This window comes from Ambystoma mexicanum, chromosome 13 (assembly GCF_040938575.1).
Source record: "Ambystoma mexicanum isolate Mex_15411 chromosome 13, UKY_AmexF1_1, whole genome shotgun sequence".
NCBI classification, from domain to species: Eukaryota; Metazoa; Chordata; class Amphibia; order Caudata; family Ambystomatidae; genus Ambystoma; species Ambystoma mexicanum.
Window position 1 is genome coordinate 399126361 of NC_090938.1, and position 23378 is coordinate 399149738.

The 23378-nt window shown below is 47.7% G+C and overlaps 1 protein-coding gene across 1 annotated transcript in view; it reads right to left on the minus strand.

The window, feature by feature from the left end:
* Positions 1 to 13041, minus strand: part of CHMP4A (charged multivesicular body protein 4A) — a 60721-nt gene extending 47680 nt beyond the window's left edge. The window contains exon 1 of the mRNA XM_069633971.1: positions 12878 to 13041. Within this exon, the coding sequence (XP_069490072.1) occupies positions 12878 to 12908 (31 nt within the window). The 5' untranslated portion in view covers positions 12909 to 13041. The remainder of the gene's footprint in view (positions 1 to 12877) is intronic.
* Between the last annotated feature and the right edge of the window lie 10337 nt (positions 13042 to 23378).

The window sequence follows — 23378 nt, forward strand, 5'->3', positions numbered from 1 at the left end:
AAAACATCGACAAATTCACATGGCGCTTGGAGGAGCACGAGATCGAAAGGGTTACCGAATATAAATACTTGGGTGTACCAATTGACAGCTCGAGACTTGAGACCGCTATGCAGGCATCTCTCCTCAACAAAACCAAGAAGCTGGCTTCTCAAGGAAAGGCAATCGACATCAAATTTGGAAAATTTTCCTGTATCCCAGTACTAGACTTTTACAGGAAAAAAGTCGTGCCGTCTATCACCTATGGGGCTGAAGCCATGCCATTGATTCCAGCAAAAACTTGGCAATATCTAGAAGGCCTGTTTTGGAAGTCGGTGTTGGGCCTGCCAAAATCTACATCCACCGCCGCAATTCGCCGCGAGTTGAGCCTCCTGTCTCTAAAGACAACGGTAAATATCAACACACTCAGGCTATACAGGTAATGTATAACGGACGACAGTGATCACATCTATGGTCTCCTCAACAAAGAAATCCACTCTGGTAAGGTGAAGATGCTGACAGACTGGAAAGATTTCAACAAGGCCCAACTGGAGTCGGTGGAGTGTTCGGATTTCGATCTCAGCACCAATCCCACAAGAGTCTACCAGAAACTAAAAGATCTAGACTGGATTCAAACTCAAGATACAGCATTTAAGAACAAACTTCTTCTTCACCTTCCCCCATGTGTCAACAAACTCAACGAGCCGATGAAATACCTGCAAAAATTCCCCAACAGGGGGGCACGAAACGCGCTATTGAGAATAAGACTGAATCTGCTAGAGACCAACGAAATCAGGCACATCAGAGGACTAGTGGACTCAAGCAAATGCCGCCTGTGCGGAGCGGAGACTGAATCAATCAGACACCTGCTGCTGGTCTGTCCAAAAACTGTAACTCTGAGAACATCCTACTTCAAACACCTAACCGGGGACGACAGAGGGTGGGACGAAGACACCTGGTGGCCAAGACTGATGGGAGGAGACCACACATCGTGGCTCCTAGCAACCACAAAAATCTTGGAACACACCATGAAATTGCTAACAGCCGGAGGGGCCCACCCTGAGTAGTAGCAGTGACTTTGATTCTTTCTTTCTTTGCAGCAACTTGTCTTTGTAAAGTTCGCTTATGGAACATATACAAATAAAAAAAAATATATGAATTCAAACAACTTGTAGCGCAGTTTATTTGTGTGAAAACAACAATCATACATAACCACGGAGGTGGGGTAGTGGCTCCTCTGAACCCTTTCACACATACGCTACACTTACATGCCGAATACCTTAACAGGTCGCAAGGCCGAAGAAGCTGAAAGCCCCCCGAAAAAAGACCCCTTTCGAATCAATTGCTTCAATATAAGAGTACTACATATACAAAAGTGTCACTGGAAGGAGTTGTGTGGTCAGGTAGGGAGGACCAGGATGCTCCCTCTTTAGTGAATAAGTAAAGGTTAAGTCATGCTATTAAGAGATCCACGATTGGGCTGGCTTTATGTTATACAGCACTTGTATAGCACCTACTGCCATTGTTGTGGTCTCAAAGCGCTGTGGGGTTGAATGCCCTTTGAAAGACTATATAGTCAGATGTAAAAGGGGAATAAAGAGACTTCTGAAATGCATGTGTGCATTTTTGCCAGCACAAAGGTGGGCTTTGAGTGGTTAGGTCCCTAAAAACAACCCATAGTAAGTAAGGTGAAAGAATGGTTGCCACAACAAATTGTCGGTGGAGTGAGATAATCAGAAGTATAGGACGTGAACAGCAGGTTCACATTTTGCGTGGGTCTCAGCTGTATTATATTGGATGAGGGTGTGTGTGTGTTGAGATTCGTTGTGATCTTGTTGCAGTGGCTCCCTGGTATAGGGTGTTAACAGTCTAAGCATGAAAGGACGCTAGTCCCGACTGCAGAGACTGAGGTAGGGTCAGGTAGGGAAATAGGCAACAGAATGCAAACGTGCAGGTCGCCGTTTTTTGTCACAGAGCTGATTGATGGGATAGGGTTGTGTCAGCATCCACAATGCGTGCATGGTTTTTTACTGTGTTGGGCCTAGAGAGTGTGCCCACGGGGTGGGTTGGGCAAAGATCTTCCCGCAGCGCATGATCTGTTTTACCTGGGTTGAGTATGATGTGGTTGATCGTCATCTAGTGCTCGATTTCAGAGAGCCATTTTGCGAGGTCAGGGATGTGGCGAAAGGGTCCATTCGGATTTTGAAGACGATTTGGGTGTTTTCTGCGTAATTGTAGCAGGTCAGGCCATGGAATTGATTGAGTGCAGGAAGATAGCACAGATAGAGGTTAAAGAGCAGAGGGGAGAGGGAAGCAGCCTGTGGCACCTCCTGGGGGCCTCAGGTAGGGTCGAGGAGAAAGGAGGCAAACTTACTATTTAGGATCTGTTGCAGGGAAAGGAGGATAGCCACTTCAGAGCCAAGTCCCTGATGCCGAGAGTGTGAGTCTGTCTGAGGGTGGCGTGGTCAATGGCATCGCAGGCTGCCGAAAGGTCGAGTAGGATTACGCCCAGGGCAGCCTTCTGAGTCAGAGTGTTTTTTTAAGGTCATCCCAGATGGAAACTGGGCAAGATTCGGTTCCTCGTAGGGATCTGAAGCAGGATTGGGCAGGGGTCGAGGATCTGGTTGGATTCTGTGAACTGGCATAGTTGAGAGTATGCCGCTCGGTCAGTCAGTTTAGCTATAAATCGGTTATTTGAGATAGATTGCGATGGCAAGAGTGTTCCAGTGGAGCGGGCAGGTAGAGAGAAAGAGCAGAAGAGTTAAGCACAGAGGAATGAAGGCAACAAGGTGGTGAGTAAATATATATCAAATCAGACAGGTACTGAGGAGCACGGCCATAGTTAGTTTTGTGGACGAGGAGAAGGAACTTGAAAAGGCAGTGGTTGTGCATGGAGAGCCAACCAGCATGTCAGTAGGAAGGAGGAGGATCTGGGTATGTTGTAAAGTGTGTGCAGGTAGCCAAGTTGAGGACTTTATCTAGATGAAGAGCAAGGCCAATCAATAGGCTTGAGCAGTAGCACAAGCTTTCTGAGCAGAAGGGTGGAGATTAGAAAGCTCATACTGTGGTTGTAAGAAACTGACATTTTCCAAATGTTGAGTAGGTTAGTACGAGCAGCAATGGTAGTGACGAGTTATTGCAGTCAGAGGTTGCCATCAAAGAGGACCCCAAAGCTGTGATCCTTGGGCAAGGGAGCAAGGAGGTCAGGTGGGAAGTAGATAGGAGAGATAAGGGAGAGCAACGGCATTGGTACCCGGGAGAAAGAGACCTTCTGTTTTTGAAGAGTTCAGCATATGGCAGGTAAGAGCCATCCAGTGACAAATTGCAGCAAGATAGTTGGTAATCCATTTTGAGATGGCTGGAGGAGGGAGGGAAAGTAGGAAAAGATTTGAGTGTCAACAGCAAAGAGGCGACCGTGAAAGCCAAGGACGAGATAAGTCTTCCTAAGGCAGAGGTAGAGAGAGGGTGAAGGGGAAGGGGAGAGATCCAAAGACTGATCCGTCCTGGTCACGGACAGGGAGAAGGGTGGGATAAGAGGTTTGCGATTTCAAAGATCGATCTGAGCGAGAGCATATTTGAGAAATCCAAGGTCCTGAAGAGTGACGAGGAGAGATGTGTGGCCGAATGTCGCAAGCTGCAAAGAGGTCCACAAGGTTAACAAAGGAGATACTCCTGATTTTTATCAACCTCTGCATAAAGAAAGAATTACCTATTCATACTGTGTAGAATCAATCTTGTTCTTTATCTATAGTTGTACAGTTCAACATCAAATAGACAAGAGATAACATCAAAAGCTGTCACAAGTCTCTCCCCGTCTCACCTGTTTTTGTTGAGTACTTGCAACCCTCTGGGATTTCTTCTTTTTTACAGTCCGGGATTTGTATAGACCCGAACGCTGATCTTCGGCGTCCAGCGTGAGGATAGCGGTTCATTTTCCAGGAGCGTTCAGAAAGTCCAGGGTAACACCAGGAAGCAAACAGTTACGCTCGGAGGCATGGAGGACCGTGACTTGAGCGCAGAAGTTTTTCCAGGAGATTGGAGAGGGTAGGAATAGGACGGGGAATCAAGGAGCTGGGAACAAGGAATCAAGCGAGAGCCCCAATCCGACTACAGGTAGCGGTGAGACGCACAGAGCCGCGGGGGCGTGTCTCTCTTGTAGGATGAGCAGCGTGGAACGCATAGACTGATCCAGAGCGTTCCGTTCCGAGCGGCCATGTTGGAAGGAATACTGCATGCAATCCTCTGCAAGTCAGGGAGCAGAAGGACCAGAAAGGACAGACGGTTCATGACAAAAAACGGTATTTGACCGGAAGTACAGAAAATATTTACAACACACGAAACCAAAAGTTTCTTGGCATGACAACCACTTTGTGTGTGTAAGACAAACTCAACCTCAGGTGTCGTTCGCCATGAAGTTCACATAAAACTAGCAAACAGTTAGACATTTGTAACATCATATATACATTTCAAGGACACAAATAGTTCTCGGTGTTAAGCAGCGTGAATATACTGCAGTTGGGGGTAAGGCGTCTACACCACGGTGTTTCAGCAGTTTATAGGTGGGCTTGATATGCCACATCTGGTGTACGGCCTTCATCAGGACGGGGGTCTGTACTGTATGATGTCTGTGCTATGGGTATATTAACTCCACAGGTTCTGTTGTTGGGAGATACACTAGCCACACGGGCTGGTCTCTATATGATCCTCTCAAATGAAGGTGAAAAATCACTCTGTCAGCCTGGTTGCTTTGTTATCTCAAGTAGGTTACCAACACTTCAGCCAGGCCTCCGTGAACCATTCAATGACTCAGCGTTCTGAGGCCACTCGCACGCTCCAGCGGCAGACGGCGTGCAGGCTTTGCAGACAGGTTTGTCCAGCGGGGCTACTTGAGATAACAAAGCAACCAGGCTGACATTAGAGTGTCCAAACATTTCTTGAGGCTAATAACTTGTTAGATCTCTGGCAATCTGGCTTACGCCCGGGCCACAGCACATAGACTACATTATTAGACCTTAAAAATCAAATGGATGATTTCAAGGACTCTGGCAAACGAGCCCTCCTCCTACTCTTTGACCTATCTGCAGCTTTTGATTTGGTGGACTATAACACCCTATGCCACCATCTATCCTCTGCGGCTAACTTCTCCCCCTCTGCCATAACCTGGATCACCTCCTTTCTCCAGGAAAGAGCCATGAATGTCTTCTCCAACCAAGCCTGCGCTCACCCAAGCATCATCAAATGCGGAGTCCCACATGGCTCTTGCATCTCACCTACCCTCTACAACCTTCAAGGGGCCCCTTTTCAACATCCTGGACGTGCTAGGTATTACCTACACCAATTATGCTAATGACACGTAGGTCCTCATCCCCCTCTCTGGCAATTACAACTCAGACATGGAAACCCTCAAATCTATTTACTCCACTATTCAAACGTGGATTGCTGAAAATCGGTTGTGCCTCAGCGGTGAAAAAAAAAACGAACTACTGCTAATCGGATCACCGGCCACAATAAAAAAAAAAACCTTGACACACAGTACAGCTCCTTTGTGGTGGATGACTCTACAATCCAGGTCTCCCAAGCAGTCAAAACCTTGGGGGTCTACTTGGACTCCAACCTTTCTATGGTCAGGCAGGTCAACGCCATTGCGTCGGCTGCAGCTTACCATTACAAACTGCTCAATTCCGCAAGACCCTTCCTCTCAGAGCAGAACTGCCTCACCATAGCGAGAGCTCGATTATTGTAATGCCCTCCTAGCTGGCACATCTGCCAAAAACATCTGTAAACTACAGATGGTTCAAAACAATGCCCTTCGAGCCGCCACTGGCAGCTCCAGGAGGGAACACATCTTGAAACTAGTTCACTGGCTTCCCATTAAAGAGTGTATCCTCCATAAGATCCTCGCTCTCACAAGTGTGTCCACAATGCTGCCCCTCGATACCTATCACAGAGAATCTCCAAACCCAGTGCAGGCAGGCCCACTAGGACAGCATATTCCAATCGCCTCACCATTCCCAAGACCCTAAGAATTCGTGGAGGAGGTTCCAGTTTTCCAGTCATGGCAGCTACCCATTGGAACTCCATCCCATCCCATCTCAGAAACATAGCACTAAAAACCTTGCTGCTTGTATAACTAGCTTATACTGTCGGTTTTACTTTCTGTACCTTCGCGCAACTGTTCACTAATTTAACTGGTAATCACTTGTCAATGTAACTTGTAACGTCTATGCTCCTCGCACATAACCGCGAACAAATAATGTTCCCGTAACCAAGACACCTTCTTGCAACAGCGCCTCGATGCCTAAGGGCTGCCAGTGCACTTTACAAATACAAAATATATATATATATATATATATATATATATATATATATATATATATATATATATATATATATATATATATATATATATTTTTTTTTTTTTAAATATTGAAAGTGAGAAAAGGCATGATGCTGGGGAGAGAGACCCTCAACGCATCAAGTCCTGTCTGAATTTCCCCATTAGTCATTCAGGTGGGGAGGAGGAGTAGAGTGTGAAGGAAGCGAGATATTAATGTAAACAACTGAGTGATCAGCAGGCGAGAAGGGGTGAGAGGGTCAATGGAGGAGAAGGAATTAGAGAGAAAGATTTAGTTGAATGGGTAGGCTGGTTGTGGGGGAGTGGACAGATTGGAGGGAGTTCAGTTCAAGGCTGGGACTGCAGAGAGCCAGGGAACGTAGAGTCCTCCAGCAAGACAATTGGAATGTTAGTAGGAAGGGATTCAAATAGAAGGTTCAAAATTGGGACAGCAGTGGAGAGGACCAGGGTAGGTGTGGGGGAGTCAATGGAACCAGGACAGTGAGAGGCATAGGAAGGAGGGAGTTGAATAGTGGCATATTCAAAAGAGGAGGAAGTGATGTCAGACAAGGATACAGGGCTAGTGCTGAGGGGCCTTTTTATAAGGAACGCCACACTTGAACAGGTCGGGGAGTGTGGGAGAAGGTAGCAAAGTCAGTGTGGAGAGCTGCTACTGTAGCAGAGTTTTGAGGGAAAATCTAGGTGTCTGTGATAGCAATAAGTTAAAGTTGAGGGTCATTGGAGTGAAAGTGGTTAGTGGTGTAGGAAGGCTTGTTGCAGATGGATTGTGCATTTCAGAGGCCAAGTGAAAGAGTGATAAGTGGTGGTGTAGAGACACAGATGAGGTTGGAGATCCTGGGAGAAGGGGAGATTCCCATTTTAGGGTGCAGGTGTAGGGGGTTTGGGGGGAGCGGGAAGTGAGGCAGTAGGTTGCAAGAGACGGGAAGGAGAGGAGCGAGCAGAAGGAGGAATGGGGCAAAGTCAAGGTGCATGAGAGGTGCGAGGGGTCATAAATTAGAGGCGGGCACAAAATGGTAGTGTTTTCAACAACATCTTTATTAAAATAAAATGGGTTGGATAAAGGCCTATATGTCCCTATACTAAAGAGAAGTTCCCTACCTATGAAACTAAAAATCAGTTTGTCTTGTTGCCAAAATTAGATACACAGTCTTTGTGTCCAAAACATTAATCTGACCCTCACACTAAAAATAAGTGTGTAAGGAAAGTGTCTATGGTGTAGGTTTGGTCGAAAGTGTAGATATATGCAATAAACAAATCTTTGGATTCAGAGGGTGGTTTCCTTCCCCAGTATATCCCAGAAAGAATGGTGAAAGTGTCTTTCAAATAATGACCCCTTTAAGTTGGCAAAAATGGCTTTTTCAAAGAGTCACCTCCTAAGGATAGCAAAGTTGTCTCTTTTAGGCAAACGCTTCCTAAGGATGGCAGAGGTGTCTTTTCCAAACATTGGTTCTTTAAGGATGGTGAAATAGTCCCTTTTAAAAACAACATTTTATCACTGAGATCCTCCTGGGTTACTCCCCTGCCAGGAAGCTTCCCACAATATCAACTTACTGATTCAGTTTCAACTTGCCTGGTGCTTGGACCGCCAGGACTTTTCCATTTAATGCATACAGATCCCCTGGTATATTCCCTTACCTTTTCTCTGCCCACAATGTATGCGTCTTCTGCAAATTTCAAAGGGATTTACCTGGTATACTCCTGCCAGGAATCAGTTTCTGGGGACTACAGATCCCCAGGTATTCTCTCCAGCCAGGGATCTTCTCCCCAAATGCTTCTTGCCTGATGTGCTTCTTTCACCAGGTCTTCTTAATGTTCTCACTGTCTTTCAGTATAGCACAGTTGTATTCCTTCACTGTACATACTTTCTTGGCTTGCGGTACTACATGTCCCAACTTATCTCTCATATATGAGAATTGTCCAAGTTTTGACTTAACTCCTTCATTAACATTCATTGGCTTGTAGCAATACTTGCTCCAATCTTCTCCAAATCAACATCTCAAGTATGAGGATTAGGGCAAATTCTGTTTTTGTTTTCTATTTGGTCAGTATTAAAAATGAGTTCTTAATGGCTCCCATGTCAGTCAGTATGCCCCAGGGTTCCCAACATCTCTGGGCAGACACGCTGGCATCTGGCAATGCCTCTGACCCGTAGCTGCGGTGAAGCTTTCACCCCAGGATGGCGCTCTCTGATTGGCAGACCTCGCCTCATCACTTCCACAGGCTCAGCGTTTGTCTGCCAGTAAGTCTGCTCCTTCTGGACTTGACCGAGCTGCCCATAGCTTGGTTGTTGCTGCCGGTTCAGGGAAGAAAGGGTTGAAGATGCACACCACTAATTCAGATATCAAGAGTAAGTGATACTTTAAGGCCAAATGTGGGTAACTTAAGGGTGTGGGGGAGGAAAAGTGGTCCTGGCACAGGGCTACCTACATAAACAAAGGAAGGAAAAAAAAAAAAAAGAGGATCCAAACTGGAACCCTCCCGTCCCCTGCACACCGTAATGATGCGTCTGAACGACGCCTTAATCACAATATCAATAAATTTTCAGTATAAGAATATATTGCTACGGATTTCAGTGGAAAAGGACAAAGTTAAATTCAAATTTAATGACGACATCCATTCTTTGAATGTACTAAACAAGTGACGCTTTATTTCAAAGCATAGGAAACAGAGGATTCAGTTCTTTAAACAGTGGCTGACGCGTTTCGAGAAGCAATTTCCCTTCTTCATGAGCCTGTAGTCTTGTGCCAGAACGGTTTTGGTGTAAAACATTGATGTCTTCTTCAGAGCTATAACTCAGTTGTCACATCAGATGGAATATTCAGAGGCGATGGCAATGCAGAGACATAAGTTGATGAGAAACAATTTTAGTGGAAATTCATCAGAGGTTTAAATGGTCTTAAGTCTTCGAAGAGGAGTGATACTGGATTTTTGTAATACACTGATTTCAACTGCCTTTGCCTGCCACTGGGAGCGATTCACAGGATCGATATGTATTTCCAAGAACACGCTTGTCAGGAAAATAGTAGATGGACGGTTCCCCAGCTGTCCTTTCACTGAGCATGCAGTGCTTTCTGTAGCCTCGCGCCACTCCGGTAAGCATAGCCCGCAAGCAGCAATCCTTTCCTGTGCTTCCGCAGTTATGCTTCCTTCTGCCGTTCAGCTTCTCTGCCTTTCAAATTCAGACCTCATTCTTAAATGTCCTGCACAGATGGATCTGATTACAACTAGACTGCATGTTCCACTCGATACTCATTGGCTCCATCCTCTTCCCCATCTCAGTACTTTAGGCTTTATGGGAGTTGAAGTCCATAGGATTATAGGACTTCTAAAGTAGCTTTGTTTGGGATTTTCAATTAGTCCAAAAACATCAGAGAGATCAGAGACAGAAGGTGTTATGGGTGCGTTATGTACATATGAGGTGCACATGTTAGTCTGTCTGGAATGTCTGACAGGAAGGGGTGTGTATAATGACATCAGAAATTTGGGAATTACAGGGTTTTCTTCATTTAGAAGAGAAGAATACTGCATCTCCCCTGATGGGATCACCACATCTCCCAGACTGCCATCTCCTCTCATGTGATCCTCCCTTATATACCACCCCCAGGGTCTGAATCAGTTAGCGGCTGCCGTCAATGGCCACATTGGAGAAGATCCTTGGCTGGAGTTCAGTGATGACTCCATAGGATTCATCACAGAGGGTAGGTAGGTGAGAGGGAAGAGGGTTAGTTGAGAAAAAGCAGGTACAAGTTCAGAGTTTGGCTAGAATGGGCCTATACATAAACAAAAGACAGGTAACAGTCATGTTCCTTGATTCTGTGAATTAACAGGAGCTCTGGAGAGAACCGATAGGCAAAGGGTAGAAGGGCCCCAATGGGAGGAAGCAGGCGTCAGGAAAATGTCGAGCTAGCGAAATCCAGGCTTGAGCAGGCATGCAGGCTCTAGGCCCTTTCAAGCCCCAAACAGGAATCTACACTTTGCTGCTTTTGGCCTTTGGCTGCAGACACTTGGGCGAGACAATAACAGAGGCAGTGTGTCAAACGGCCTTCGGGGACCCAATCACAGTGCTCCAGATGACTTCTAGACTTCCAACAAGCAGCAGAAGTGCATTTGTGGGAACGGAGTGTGAATATTAAAGGATTTGTGACCAGGAGGCCTGCAGTACGGGTAGCCGGGACACTTTCTGACACTTGCAGGGCCTTTGTTATTCAGACTCATCGGCTGGGGGGAAAAAGGCACGTGCATGGCTGCAAAATGGCCCTTTCCCTTCCAAGGAGCCTGTGTGGGATTAGTCATCAAGGTGCAAAATGACGTTCCCCCCCCCACATTCCTCATGAGTGACAGGGTATATTTCCCCATTTTGCCCATGACCTTCCCAGTAATGTACACATGCCACTGAACTGTTGTTCTTACCAAAAATACTACTTAGGTGTCCATGCATCCCTAAGGCACAGGACACCTTTTTCATTCCACAACCAGCTCATGCCCCCACCACCCTGTTCAGCGGTACCCCTCCCCCCACTGTTTATCTGATCTGTAACCTTTGAAAAGCGCTCAGTTATGAGGTGCTGGTAATATTGCTCTGTCCGTTGTGTATCTGTATTGTATACCTCTGTACAGCGCTCCGTTGCTTCTCGAAGCTAGGTCTGTGCTCAATAAATGCCATAATATAATGTCCCCTTAACCAGCTTTGGGCAAGAGGGCTTTATGCTATATGCTACCCACTCCACACCTTCCATTCCGCAACACCCCCTCGCCCACAAACATAACAATTGGCAGACAGGACACAAATGATCAACAGTACCTGGGCCTAAGCCGTTAACGGCACAGCAATGAATTATGTAAAGCATTTCCTTAGTAGCAACTGCGCTTTTCATATGCGTACAGTTTTAGCCAAGTTAAATCATGATGGGATGTTAGCACTTGCAAGGTTAAGAGGGCACTTGAGACAACTCAAGTTCGCAGCAGTCCTTTGGTTTCAGACGTGGTAGAAAGAAAGTGAATTTTAAAAAAAGCTATTTTTAAGGCCGACTAAAATGAGTTACTACAACGCAGCTAAACATGCCAGTTCAGAAAACAGCTCAAACCCTGGCTCTTCACGGCGTAACCAGAAGACCACCCAGAACGAAGAATAAAGAGACTGCCATCATCCCTCACCAAACAACCAAACGCGATCAGAACGCACCCCACGACAGTCCACAAGACATCTCGAGAGATAGTCACAAGAGGAGGACACTACAGACCGGACACAGTCAGACCAAGACGAAACCACTCAGTCGACTCATCCACATCATGGCCCGCCCCACACAGAAGGTTTCGAAGCAGACGTATTCACTTAGATGGTAGGGTAAGAGGAGACCCCGACTGCTGCGTCATGCCAAAACCGAATCTCTGTCAGGTGAGAGCCCCTCTCAGGACTCTATTCTAGCAGGGTTTTTAGGACTGCACAAAATTATTCCTCAATCACAGCAAAGTAAATTACTATACCCAATTGCTCAGTCGGGCGTGGGCCTCTCCCCCAGTCTTACTCTTATGCGGGTCTCCCGAGTCTAGCGGTTTTCACACCAGGCAAGATTGCCAAAACCCAGGCATTCAGCCATACGGTGATTAGCTGCAAGATATTTAACCCACTAACCAAAAAAGCTCAAAACTTCTACATACTTACCTCACTTAAACTAACACAACCACCTCTCGCACCACTATCCGCATCCACTTCACCACACTGCTACAACACATAAATGCACCAACAGCACACGAGGACTGGCATCACCCAGATACCCGCACCAAAAGCTCAGCACTCGGTGTATACCGAGTTGAAGCTGCCAAACAGAACACCACTCCTCACACTATCCTACTTCCTCTTCACTCTACTAAACCATCCCACCTTCTCGCTTGCAGATCCGCCCGAGGGCCTGGGGACCAACGCTGTTGGTGAGGGTGCGCAGTATAAATATCTTTAACATTTAACATGCACAACAAACTGGCAACTGACAAAACCAACCACAGCATTACAGTAGTGGCAAGTACCAATAAAAATGTGCATTTTGTCATTCAATCCCATCATGTTTAGAGGAAGAGCCAGTGGTATGATGTGCATTAAAGTGCCACGTTTTAGTCTGGATCTCCACCTGCATCGTTGGGGTGACCGTTGGTGCCCCACCCTTCCCAATATTTACACTTCCTCTCAAGGGCACACCTTCGTCATACGCCCCACATCTATCAGTGTCTCCTTCCCACTTGTTGCTGACATCCAGAAGAACTTCCTGGTAGCTGCCTCATCTCCCAGGTCACACTATCCTCTACGTCCCTCTCGCGCTCAGCGTCCCTACTGTTCCCCGTGCCGCTCAAGAGCGCCTAATTTCGTTCCCTCCCATATCTTCCTGTCACTCATGCCCTAGCCTCACCTTTCGCATGTCGCTACCTCAAGATCCTCTCAAGGCCGCTCTCACGTCTACCCCCTCCTCCTCCCAAATCCGCCCGGCTTTACCATTCTAGAAAACACTCCTCCAAACCGCTCTTATGCCCACCGATAAATTCACTCTTCCTCACCCTTCCCGAAGATCCTCGCCAGGGCACTCATGTTGGCTTCTCTTCTCCTGCTTCCACTTCCTGTAAAAACAGTGTTCCACTCTGCCCGACCAAACCACCACACAGCGCGTGACGTCGACTGCTAGGTAGCAGCAGGAGCGCGTGACGGGTGACGCACATGCAGTGGATACGCCCGGCTCCGTCAACAACTTATTCTTTGTGTTCCAAGCCTCACTGTCACCGGCTGTCATTTAAATCCACGGCGTTCTTAGTAGACTCTATTGAAAACGCATGACATTTTTGTTCAAACCAATTAATCGATTTTAATGAAAATTACAAATAACTGAGTGAATAAGTTAAGACTGCACAGTGTTGCAATATAATTGATTACCGATTGAAATACAGTCCAAAGAGCCAGTATTCCTAAGGTTAATAACAATAATAAATGAATCGGATATAAAGTAGGTATAAATCAATAAGAATACTGGTCAAATTATGTGAATATAATGCAAGAATTTAACAAAGATTTGGAACCTAAATGATTACTGATGGGAAGGTTCAGTTACTTACTGATTTGAGAACACCTAACAGTCAATAGAATAACTGGGGGTTACAATACGGCGTAATGAAACGGATATAAAGTAGGTATAAATCAATAAAAATACTGGTCAAATTATGTGAATATAATGCAAGAATTTAACAAAGATTTGGATCCTAAATGATTACTGATGGGAAGGTTCAATTACTGATTTGAGAACACCTAACAGTCAATAGAATAACTGGGGGTTACAATACGGCGTTTCCAGTGGCTATATAAACAACATTGATAAATGTCGAGGACTTATAATGCAGTTGTGATAAATTGATGAAGCTGTGAGGGGTGGTTGCAGGAATACTTTATTGCAAAGCCAAACAAGGAAGTCCATTAAATTAATGGAACGACCCAGTAGAGGCTCGGGAGGATGGCTCAGGGGCAACATGCTGCCTTGAAAGCAAGACAATGACACAGAGCAACATGGTTAGATCCCCGGGTCCTCGCTTAGAAACCTCTGGGTATGAGCGCATTAAAAATATATCATAAACCTTTTTAAACCCACCATAACTTTCTTGGTGTTGTGAAAACATGGCCAAATGCTCCACACAAGGCTATTAGGACTGTACTGCAATGATGCACTTGCACGATCTCAATGTCACCTGGCCTAGTAAGATTGTTGTTGTTGCAGGTCTGCAGCGGTAATCAGCATCCCTGTGTGCCCCCTCCCACCCACAGACACAGTCGAACACTGGTGTGTTCGGTTTGGGCTCTGCGGCAGCCGTGATCGCCCCTTTTATTTATAGTGCACGCAGCGGAGTGCAACGTCACTCTGCCGCGTGCTGAAACCCTTAAAGGGGCAGCACCACACTCCTCCTTTTTCACGAGGACCACAACAAATAAATTAACACTACTTTACTCAAAACATATAACACACTGCAAACCAAAACCCCAAACCCCTTTAATAGCAACCACCCCAGACCCCTGCACCAACTGTCCGACCCCTGAATGTTGCTCTGAGTTCAGGACTCCAGCACATAGTCAGTGAGGTGAGCAAGTTTCCCTCGCCCTGTCCTCAGGGGGTACCTCCTGCCAACCTCCCGGATAGGCACTCCTTCGCTGGTACTCTCTCGAGCCGGAGAGCTGGGAGGTGGAGCCACACCCCCACCCTCATCTGAAAATTCCATCATGTCCCGGCTTTGGGCTGCCTCAGCCCGAGGCTCCCCCAGCCTCTTGAAGAAGCTGGCGTTGTGAGTGATAGACGCAGTTCCATCCGAGCCCGTCACCATTGACCTCTTCATAGCCACCACGTCCATCAGGCCCGGCTCATAGGTTAATGACAACTTCCTGTGAGGGTGCCGGTTTCTTACCAGCACCTCATCACCGGGAACAAACTGCTGAGGCCTGAGTCCCCTCCGAAGGTTCTCCTGTTCCGTTCTTTGCCTCCTTTCCCTATCCACCTGCTGATCATCAATCACAGCCGGCTCCTTCTCCCCCATCTCGGGTAACAGTCCTCTCGGGCACCGTTTGAACAGAGCTTCTCCAGGCGCCACCCCCTTGTTGAGGGTCCTCATCATTCGCTCTGCCTCACCATTTGCCCTCCCCCACAACGGAGTGACCTTCCTGTGGTGGATTCCATAGTCCTCCATCAGCTTGGCAAATCTCTCACCTTGGAAGGGTGCTCTGTTGTCTGAGCATAGTACCCTGGGCAGCCCATGAGTGGAAAAGATTTTCTCGACTGCCACCACCACATTCTCAAATGCCACAGACTCAATGAACTCCACCTCCGGGTACCTGGACCACTCGTCCACAACAACCAAGAAATGTGTGTCCTGGGTTGTGGAGACAAAGTCTGCATGGACCACCTCCCACTGTCTTGTGCCACGTGGCATTGTCTCTATGGCAGGCTTTGGGCTGGTGACGCCGCCTGACACCACACGCATGCCGCAACAAACTCTTCCACCCGCCTCTCCAACTCTGGAAACCAGACCTTCTGGCGCACCCGGGCCTTTGTTTTGGCCGTGCCCTGGTGTCCCCGATGGGCCAGCATTCGTCTTGTGCCGCCGCCTATTCCAAAGTCACTCAGTGGCACGGAGTTGGGAGTTGCTGCCTCCACCACCAGGCGAACGTGCGCATCTGACTCCTCCGCACAGCTGTCAAAGGGTCCTTCTGGCGCCCCTCGGATGGCAAGAGAGATAATCTGGCACATTGTTGCTTCCAGGCCGGTACACAAGGGAGACCCCATACTCCAGTAGCGCCAACATCCACTGCTCGATCCTCGCTGGTGGCTTTGAGGACGAGCCTGCCAGGATGGGCAGCAGGGGCTTATGGTCAGTGACCACCATCACTGGTCTCCCCAGGACTTACAGCCTGAAGTGTCGACAACCCCATAGGACTGCCAAGGCCTCCCGCTCAATCTGGGAGTATCGCTGTTCGGTTTCCGAGAGGGCTTTGCTGGCGTACACCACCGGACGGACACCCAGATTGGCGTCCACTTGGGTTAGCACCGCCCCCAGGCCGAATGGGCTGGCGTCCACCACAATCTCCGACTGCACGGTGGGTTCGAAGAAAGCCATGGTGTCTTCAGCTGACAGGGCACTCTTAATGTCTTCAAATGCAGCCTGCTCCACCGGCCCCCACTGCCAGATGACATCCTTCTTTATGAGGGCTCGCAAGGGCTCCGACCGCGCGGCCAAGTTCTTAATGGAACGGCCACAGTAGATGACCATGCCGAGAAAACTCTGCACTTCTGATACATTCTCTGGCGGTTGTGCTTCCATGATGTCTTTTACCTTTTTGGGGTCAGGCGACACACCATCTTCCTTAAACACGAATCCAAAGAATTGGATGGTGGTTTTGAGGAACTTACACTTGTCACGGTGTAGGATTAAACCAAGCGACTGGAGCCGCTCGAATGTCTTGGCCAGCTTGTTCAGGTGCTCCGCCTCCGACTTGGCAAAGACTAAAATGTCATCACTTATATTGAGGACGCCATCAAGGTCAGCGAGGGCCCAACGGATGATGTTCTGAAACACCTCGGATGCGGATGACACCCCAAAGCTCAGCCTCTTGTAGCAGTACAACCCACGATGGGTGGTGAACGTGGTGATGTACCACGAGTCAGGGTGCAGCACCACCTGGTTGTAACCAGCCCTTAGGTCCAATTTCGAAAATAAATGGGCTCCGTGATGATATCATCGATGGTGGGCGTCAAGTGTCGCACCCTCTTGATGGCTTTGTTGGGGAGCCGCATGTCGACGCATATCCTGACTGAGTCCGGTTGCTTTGGCTTTCTGGCAATGACTATTGGGGACACCCACGGGGTCGGGCCCTCCACCTTCTCAATGATGTCAAGGCTAACTAGATTGTCCAGCTCTCGGTTGACCAAGTCCCGCAGGTGGAATGGCACTCGTCAATGTTTCAGAGAAATTGGTTGAATCGACTCGTCAATGTGTAGTCTTACAGGGCCACCTGCCATTCGCCCAATCCCCTCAAACAGGCGTGAGTACTTGTCCAACAACATTTGGATGTCTTCCACATACATTGAGTATGCAAAGCTAACGATCCCTAGCTCTTATGCAGCTGCGCAGCATAGCAGGGTGTTGCTGCTCACTGTTGTGACATAGAAGTGTGCTCTTATTAGGGAATCCCCATGCCCCATGTCAGCGACGAAGGCCCCACCGAGTGGAATAGGTTGCGACCCCCCCAAACGTGAATATACGCGCCTTGAGGGCAGCCAGCTGCGAGGGACACTCCATGGCGTCATAATGGGTGTCAAGTCAAAGTTTCGAATACATAGGGCCTCATTCCGAGTATGGAGGTAGTCATGGTGCTATTTGCACCATGACTACCTCCTATACCAGGTCCGGGTCCGACCTGGTTCAATGGGGACTTACCGGTCCATTCCGACCCTGGAGGGACCGATAAGTCCGCATTGAAAAATCCATTCCCCATTCCCATCTGAGCCCCCAGAGGGCTCAATGGGAATGAGGAAGCAGCTAATAACGGTACCGCAATTTGCGGTACCGTTATTAGCTCTCTGGTCCCTTAGCAGCTCCCGCTAAGGGTGCCTGGTAAAACCAGCCGCCCATTGCGGGACCTGCTAAGGGACCTCGGAGTAGGGCACAAAGGGATTACCGGCACCAATGTCCTTAACGGTGCCCGGTATCCCTTTGCGCCCACCTCGGAATGAGGCCCATAGTTTCGAAATACAATACTTTCGAAACAAAAGGATCGAAAAGAAATTGTTTGAATGCATATTTTTTAATGTAATTGTTTTGGGGGGGTTTTGTATAGTAAAAATAGTGGTTATAGTGGTTTTTCCCCCAAAAACAGGGGTTTGAGGGGGGACCCCCCAAAAAAATGAAAAAAAATAAAACGTGCATTCAGATATTTTTTTTCTTGATGCTTTTGAGTCGAAACTGTTGTATTTTGACACTATGGCCCTCATTACAAGTCAGGCGTTAAGGGTTTAACGGCGCCGTTGGCGCCGTTAACCCTTAATGCCTGATTCACACTTTAACGCCTGCTTTTTGCAGGCGTTAAAGTCCAAGGCGCTAAGCGACCTTGGTGCTAATTACGGCACCGTAATTTATGGTGCCGTAATTAGCGCCTTCCCCATCCCCATCCCCATTATGCCCTATGGGGCAAAAATGGGAATGGGGAAGGGCAAATGGTGAATGGGGAATTACCGCCCCACTCACCTTGGAATGGGGCGGTAATTCCGCCATCCACCATGGCGGAATCCGGCATGGACCATGGTGCTAATAGCACCATGGTCCACCGCCTGACTTGTAATGAGGTCCTAGGACTGTCGAAACTTTGGGCCTCATTACGACCCAGGCAGAAAACCATGGTGCTAATAGCACCATAGTCCATGCCGGTTACTTACCGACTCCGCCATGGAGAAAGGGGGAATTACCACCCCATTACAATGTTGGCGGGGCGGTAATTCTGTAATAATTAGACTATTCACGAGAAGGTTGAATAACCGAAAGGTTACCTTAGAGAAACACCAGTCGTTCTCCCTCCTTCGTTTCCTTCTTCGGAAATGGTTTCCCACAGGGGTAGAGAATGAGTGCCTCCCTGAGACCCTTCCTCCGCCTCAAATACAAATATTAAGGAGGGGAAGGACTCCAGGGAAACCCTCTGGGGAAGAAAACCCTGTGTCGAAGGCTACTGGATAGATGTTGTCTGTCCGGAGAGGTTCTTGGTACCCAGAATATCCGCTGAAGCGAAGCCGTCTGAATAAAGACAGAGGAAAGTGGTAAGTTGAAGCAGGGAAACCAGAAGGCAGAATATGGGTTGAGGAAAAGAGGAGTACCTGATTGGAAGGGGGGTACCACCTAACAAGCTGTATTGTAGGTCTTCTGATGAGACGCGGACAGGAGTAACCTCGAGGACGTTCCGGTAAGAGAACGGTTCTCATATCTCAATGCTGCGGATCGGAACCTGCATATCCCTGCTTCTGTATAGGTAAGATAATATCATGTGTCAATTCTGGTCTCTTTCTAACCCCCGGATATACTAGGGACTGGATATCAATTCTCACGTACCGCACGCCAGGGAGGGAGTCTCACTAGCGAACCGATCAGTGAGGTTAAGCTCGTAACGAGTGAGGCAGGGGAAATCCACTCGAGTCTTGGATGTCGTGCAAGCGTTGAGAGAAGGATTCAAGTCTGGAAACAGGTGAGTGAAAAACGGGTAGAGTTACACAGAAGGAATAACAAACAAACGAGTAAGTAAATAGATCCTAGTATCGAACTCACGAAGCGTTGTTGTTGAAGAGTAGCAACGCATCCGCGCGTTGTCCGCAGGATCTAATGAACCGGCTCCGGAGTCGGGGGGCGGTCCTACCACCGCGCGGCCATTGTGTAAGTCTAGACCCACACCATCTGTAGCGGCGGCCATCTTGGGAGTAAAGATGGCCGCAATCCGTCTAATAGAGCATCTATGCCACAGTGACCATGGTCTCCGCAGGGGCGTGACAGTATGCCCCCTCCGAAGGGCAGGGGACCCCGGCTTCCCCGGATGATTACGGAAGAATCGGCGAATAAGAGCAGGTGCATGCACTGCAGAGGCAGGTTCCCAGGAACGGTCAGCAGGGGAATAACCCTGCCAGTCAATCAAAAACTGAAGGCGACCTCGAAAGATGCGAGAGTCACAAATATCCGCCACCTCATATTCAGGACCTGACGGGGTAGACACCGGAGGAGGGTGAGTATTCCTCAATCTCAAAATCGATCACACACATCTTTCTTCAGCTGGGACACATGAAACACGGGATGAATCCGAGACCAAGAAGGGGGAAGCCTGATCTTGAAAGCAGAGCAACCCAACTTCCGTAGAATGGGAAAAGGTCCGAAATATTTAGGAGACAGCTTGGACGGGACCAGATGCCGTGGTAAGAAACGAGAGGCCAGCCATACCAAATCACCCGCCTTCAAGGAGGGCGCTGGAGAACGGTGCTTGTCCGCAAACCGTTTGACTCTTGCCTGAGCCTCAAGTAGCGAAGATTTGGCCGCCAAATGACCAGTCTGGATGACTTGAAGTAGGTTATCCACATCTGGAAACCGTGATGAAGAAGGAAGGCCCGTAGGAAAACAAGAAGGGTGAAATCCATATGAGCAAAAAAAAGGACTGGAACCCAGAGCGGAATGACGGGAGTTGTTGTAGGCAAACTCCGCCAATGGTAATAGAGAAACCCAGTTGTCCTGTGAAGCAGAGATGTAGCAGCGCAAATAGCCCTCCAATGTCTGGTTCAGCCGTTCCGTCTGGCCGTTAGTTTGAGGGTGGAAGCCAGAACTCAATGCTCGGGAGATTTTGAGGCTCTTACATATCTGTTGCCAATAACGTGAAGTATATTGAGAACCACGATCGGAGATGATAGTTTCTGGGAGCCCATGGAGCGTGAAGATCCGTGAAAGGAAAACTTTCGCCATCTGAGCTGCAGTGGGAATGCAAGGTAGAGGAATAAAGTGTGCCATCTTCGTAAAGTAGTCGATTGTCACCATGATTACTGTACAACCATCCGAGATAGGGAGTTCGACTATAAAATCCGTCGAAATTATCTGCCAGGGTCGATCAGGAATCGGCATCAACGATAGGAGACCCACTGGGGCAGATCGAGGGGTCTTTGTTTGTAAACACATGGCACATGCCGATACATAGTCTCTGATGTCTCTGCTCATCTTTGGCCACCAAAAATGGCGTTGAATCAATTCCTTGGTATTAGCCATACCGCGATGTCCTGCCATTGGAGAATCATGACAGAGTTGAAGTACCACTTTTCCTAATTCTTCGGAGGGAATGAATAACCGTTTGTTTCTATAGAAGCATCCTTGAGATGAGTTAAGCCTCCAGAGAGCGGCAAACCGAGGATTGGTCCGTATAAATCGAGAGGTATCCATAGCTACTAGTTGAAGAAAGGTGGTGATTTCCTGCAAAATTCTGGCTTTGGGAAACAAAGGTTCGGAACGGAAAGGAGTGGTAGAGTTGTAATCCTTTCTAGATAATGCATCTGCCTTGAGGTTAACTCTTCCTGGTATGAAGGAGAAGATGATATCATAGGGTGAAAAAAAATGGGCCCAACGAGCTTGGCGACTATTTCGTGTTTGAGAGTATTGTAAGGCTCGGAGATTGCTGTGATCGGTTCGTACTTCGATGGCATGTTTGGCCCCTAGTAACAGATGTCGCCACTCCTCAAAGGCTCTCTTAATAGCTAATAATTCCTTTTCGAGGACCGAGTAATTGATCTCCGACGGGGAGAGTGTCTTAGACAGATAGGCCACAGGACACTCGTCTCCTTGTTCATTTTCTTGCAGTAGAACGGCACCTACAGCATGATGTGAGGCGTCCGATTCTACAATGAACTTCTTGTTTTGGTCAGGGGTCAGGAGTATAGGTTCCTTGGTGAATTCTTCCTTGAGACTCCCAAAGGCTATTTGAGCCCTGTCTGACCAAAGGAACCTTGCTTTCTTCTTAAGGAGAGCCGTCATAGGAAGAATCTTCTCCGAATAGTGAGGAATGAAACGCCTATAAAAGTTGGCGAATCCTAAGAATCTCTGCAGATCTTTAACACACAGTGGAACTGGCCATTCCGTTATTGCAGAGACTTTTCTGGGATCCATGGCAACTCCTTCGGCGGATAGTATATAACCCAAATAAGCCACTCTATCCTTGTGGAATTCACACTTGTCTAATTTACAAAAAAGATGATTCTCCTCCAGTCTCTGCAATACTTCCTTCACATGTCGGATATGGTCCGACATGGAAACTGAAAAGACCAGTATGTCGTCCAAATAGACAATGACGGTATGTAGAAGGATATCCGAGAATATGTGATCCATAAAACGCTGGAAAACAGCTGGTGCATTGGAAAGTCCGAATGGCATCACTTTGTATTCATAGTGGCCCAAGGGAGTACGAAAGGCGGTTTTCCATTCATCCCCTGCGCGGATTCGGATAAGATGGTAAGCTCCGCGTAGGTCTAGCTTGGTAAATATCTTGGCGCCCTTTACTGCCTCAAGAATATCTGGGATTAATGGCATCGGATAGCGATCCGGAGTGGTGATCTTGTTCAAACCTCGATAGTCTACACATGGTCTGAGTTCTGTCGAATCCTTCTTAGGGATAAAGAACAGTGAGGCGCCGGCAGGAGAAGTGGATTCCTGAATGAGGCCGTTATGTAAATGCTTCTGGAGATACTCCTTTAGGACTTCCCGTTCACGAGCTGATAGTATATACATGCGCCCAAAAGGGATTGGAACACCCGGATCTAGTTCTAGGGCGCAATCATCTCTACGATGGGGAGGTAATTCAGCGAACTCTGAATTGGAAAATACTACTTGAAATTCTTGGTAGTCAGGAGGGATCTCCTGGATGTTATGTAACATCGAAGTAGTGCGATTCCTTTCTTGGACGGAGTGTGTAGAACAGAACCCCAACGCTCCACCAGAAAGGCAATGAGTAAGGCAATGTTCAGATCCTAGAAAAATTGTGCCGGCCTTCCAATTGATGTATGGATTATGGGCTCTAAGCCACGGTAAACCCAATATCAAGGGATAATGTGCTGTGCGAATGACATCGAATACGATGGTCTCTTGATGAGAAGCAATCTTCATTTGAATAGGTCTTGTTTGTTCCCGGATAGGACCGGAAGTCAAAGGACTTCCATCAACAGATTCTACTGGAACAGCAATGGTCTTAAGGGAGCATGGTATATTCTTGTCATTCTTCCAAATGGTGTCTACAAAATTCCCCGCAGCTCCGCAATCAATCAATGCGGGAACCAAAATTGGCTCGGAGGTACCCCATTCCATTGAAACCTGTATGACAATCATGGGAGGATCTGGAGTGTCTGTGACTTGAGAAGTTACTGACATGGATGAGGAACCTGTTATTGGCTCCCTAGCCGCGGTTCCCCTTGCGGTTGGGAGGAAGCGTTTCCCTGTTGTTTGGAAGGGGTGATGGGGCAATCCTGTACTGGGTGGTCTTTGGACCCACAATACATACACAAGCCTTTAGCCCTCCGTCGATTACGTTCTTCCAAGGTGAGTCTACCTCTTCCTCTTGTGATTCCTATCTGCATAGGTTCATCAATTGGGGTTTTCATAGGACTAGAAGGATGCATAGTCAATGGCCTCACAGAACGATTTCGACGTCGTTCTCTGATCCTTTCCTGTAGACGGTAGTCCATCTGCATCACTAATGTAATCATTTCCGCTAGGTTGGGAGGTCGAGACACCCTAGACACCTCGTCTTTAAGTTCCTCATTCAAACCCCTACGAAATAGTGTTATCAGAGCATCATCAGCCCAAGAGGTTCCAGCAGCAAGCTGTTTAAAAGAGGTGATATACGACAGTAGATCCTGTGATCCCTGTTTGAAGTCTAATAATTGCTCTTGGGAAGAAACAGTGATCTCTTGTCTACTAAACATGGACCTAAGACTGTTCAGAAAGGCGGGATAGGAGTCTAGTAGAGCGTTGTTTG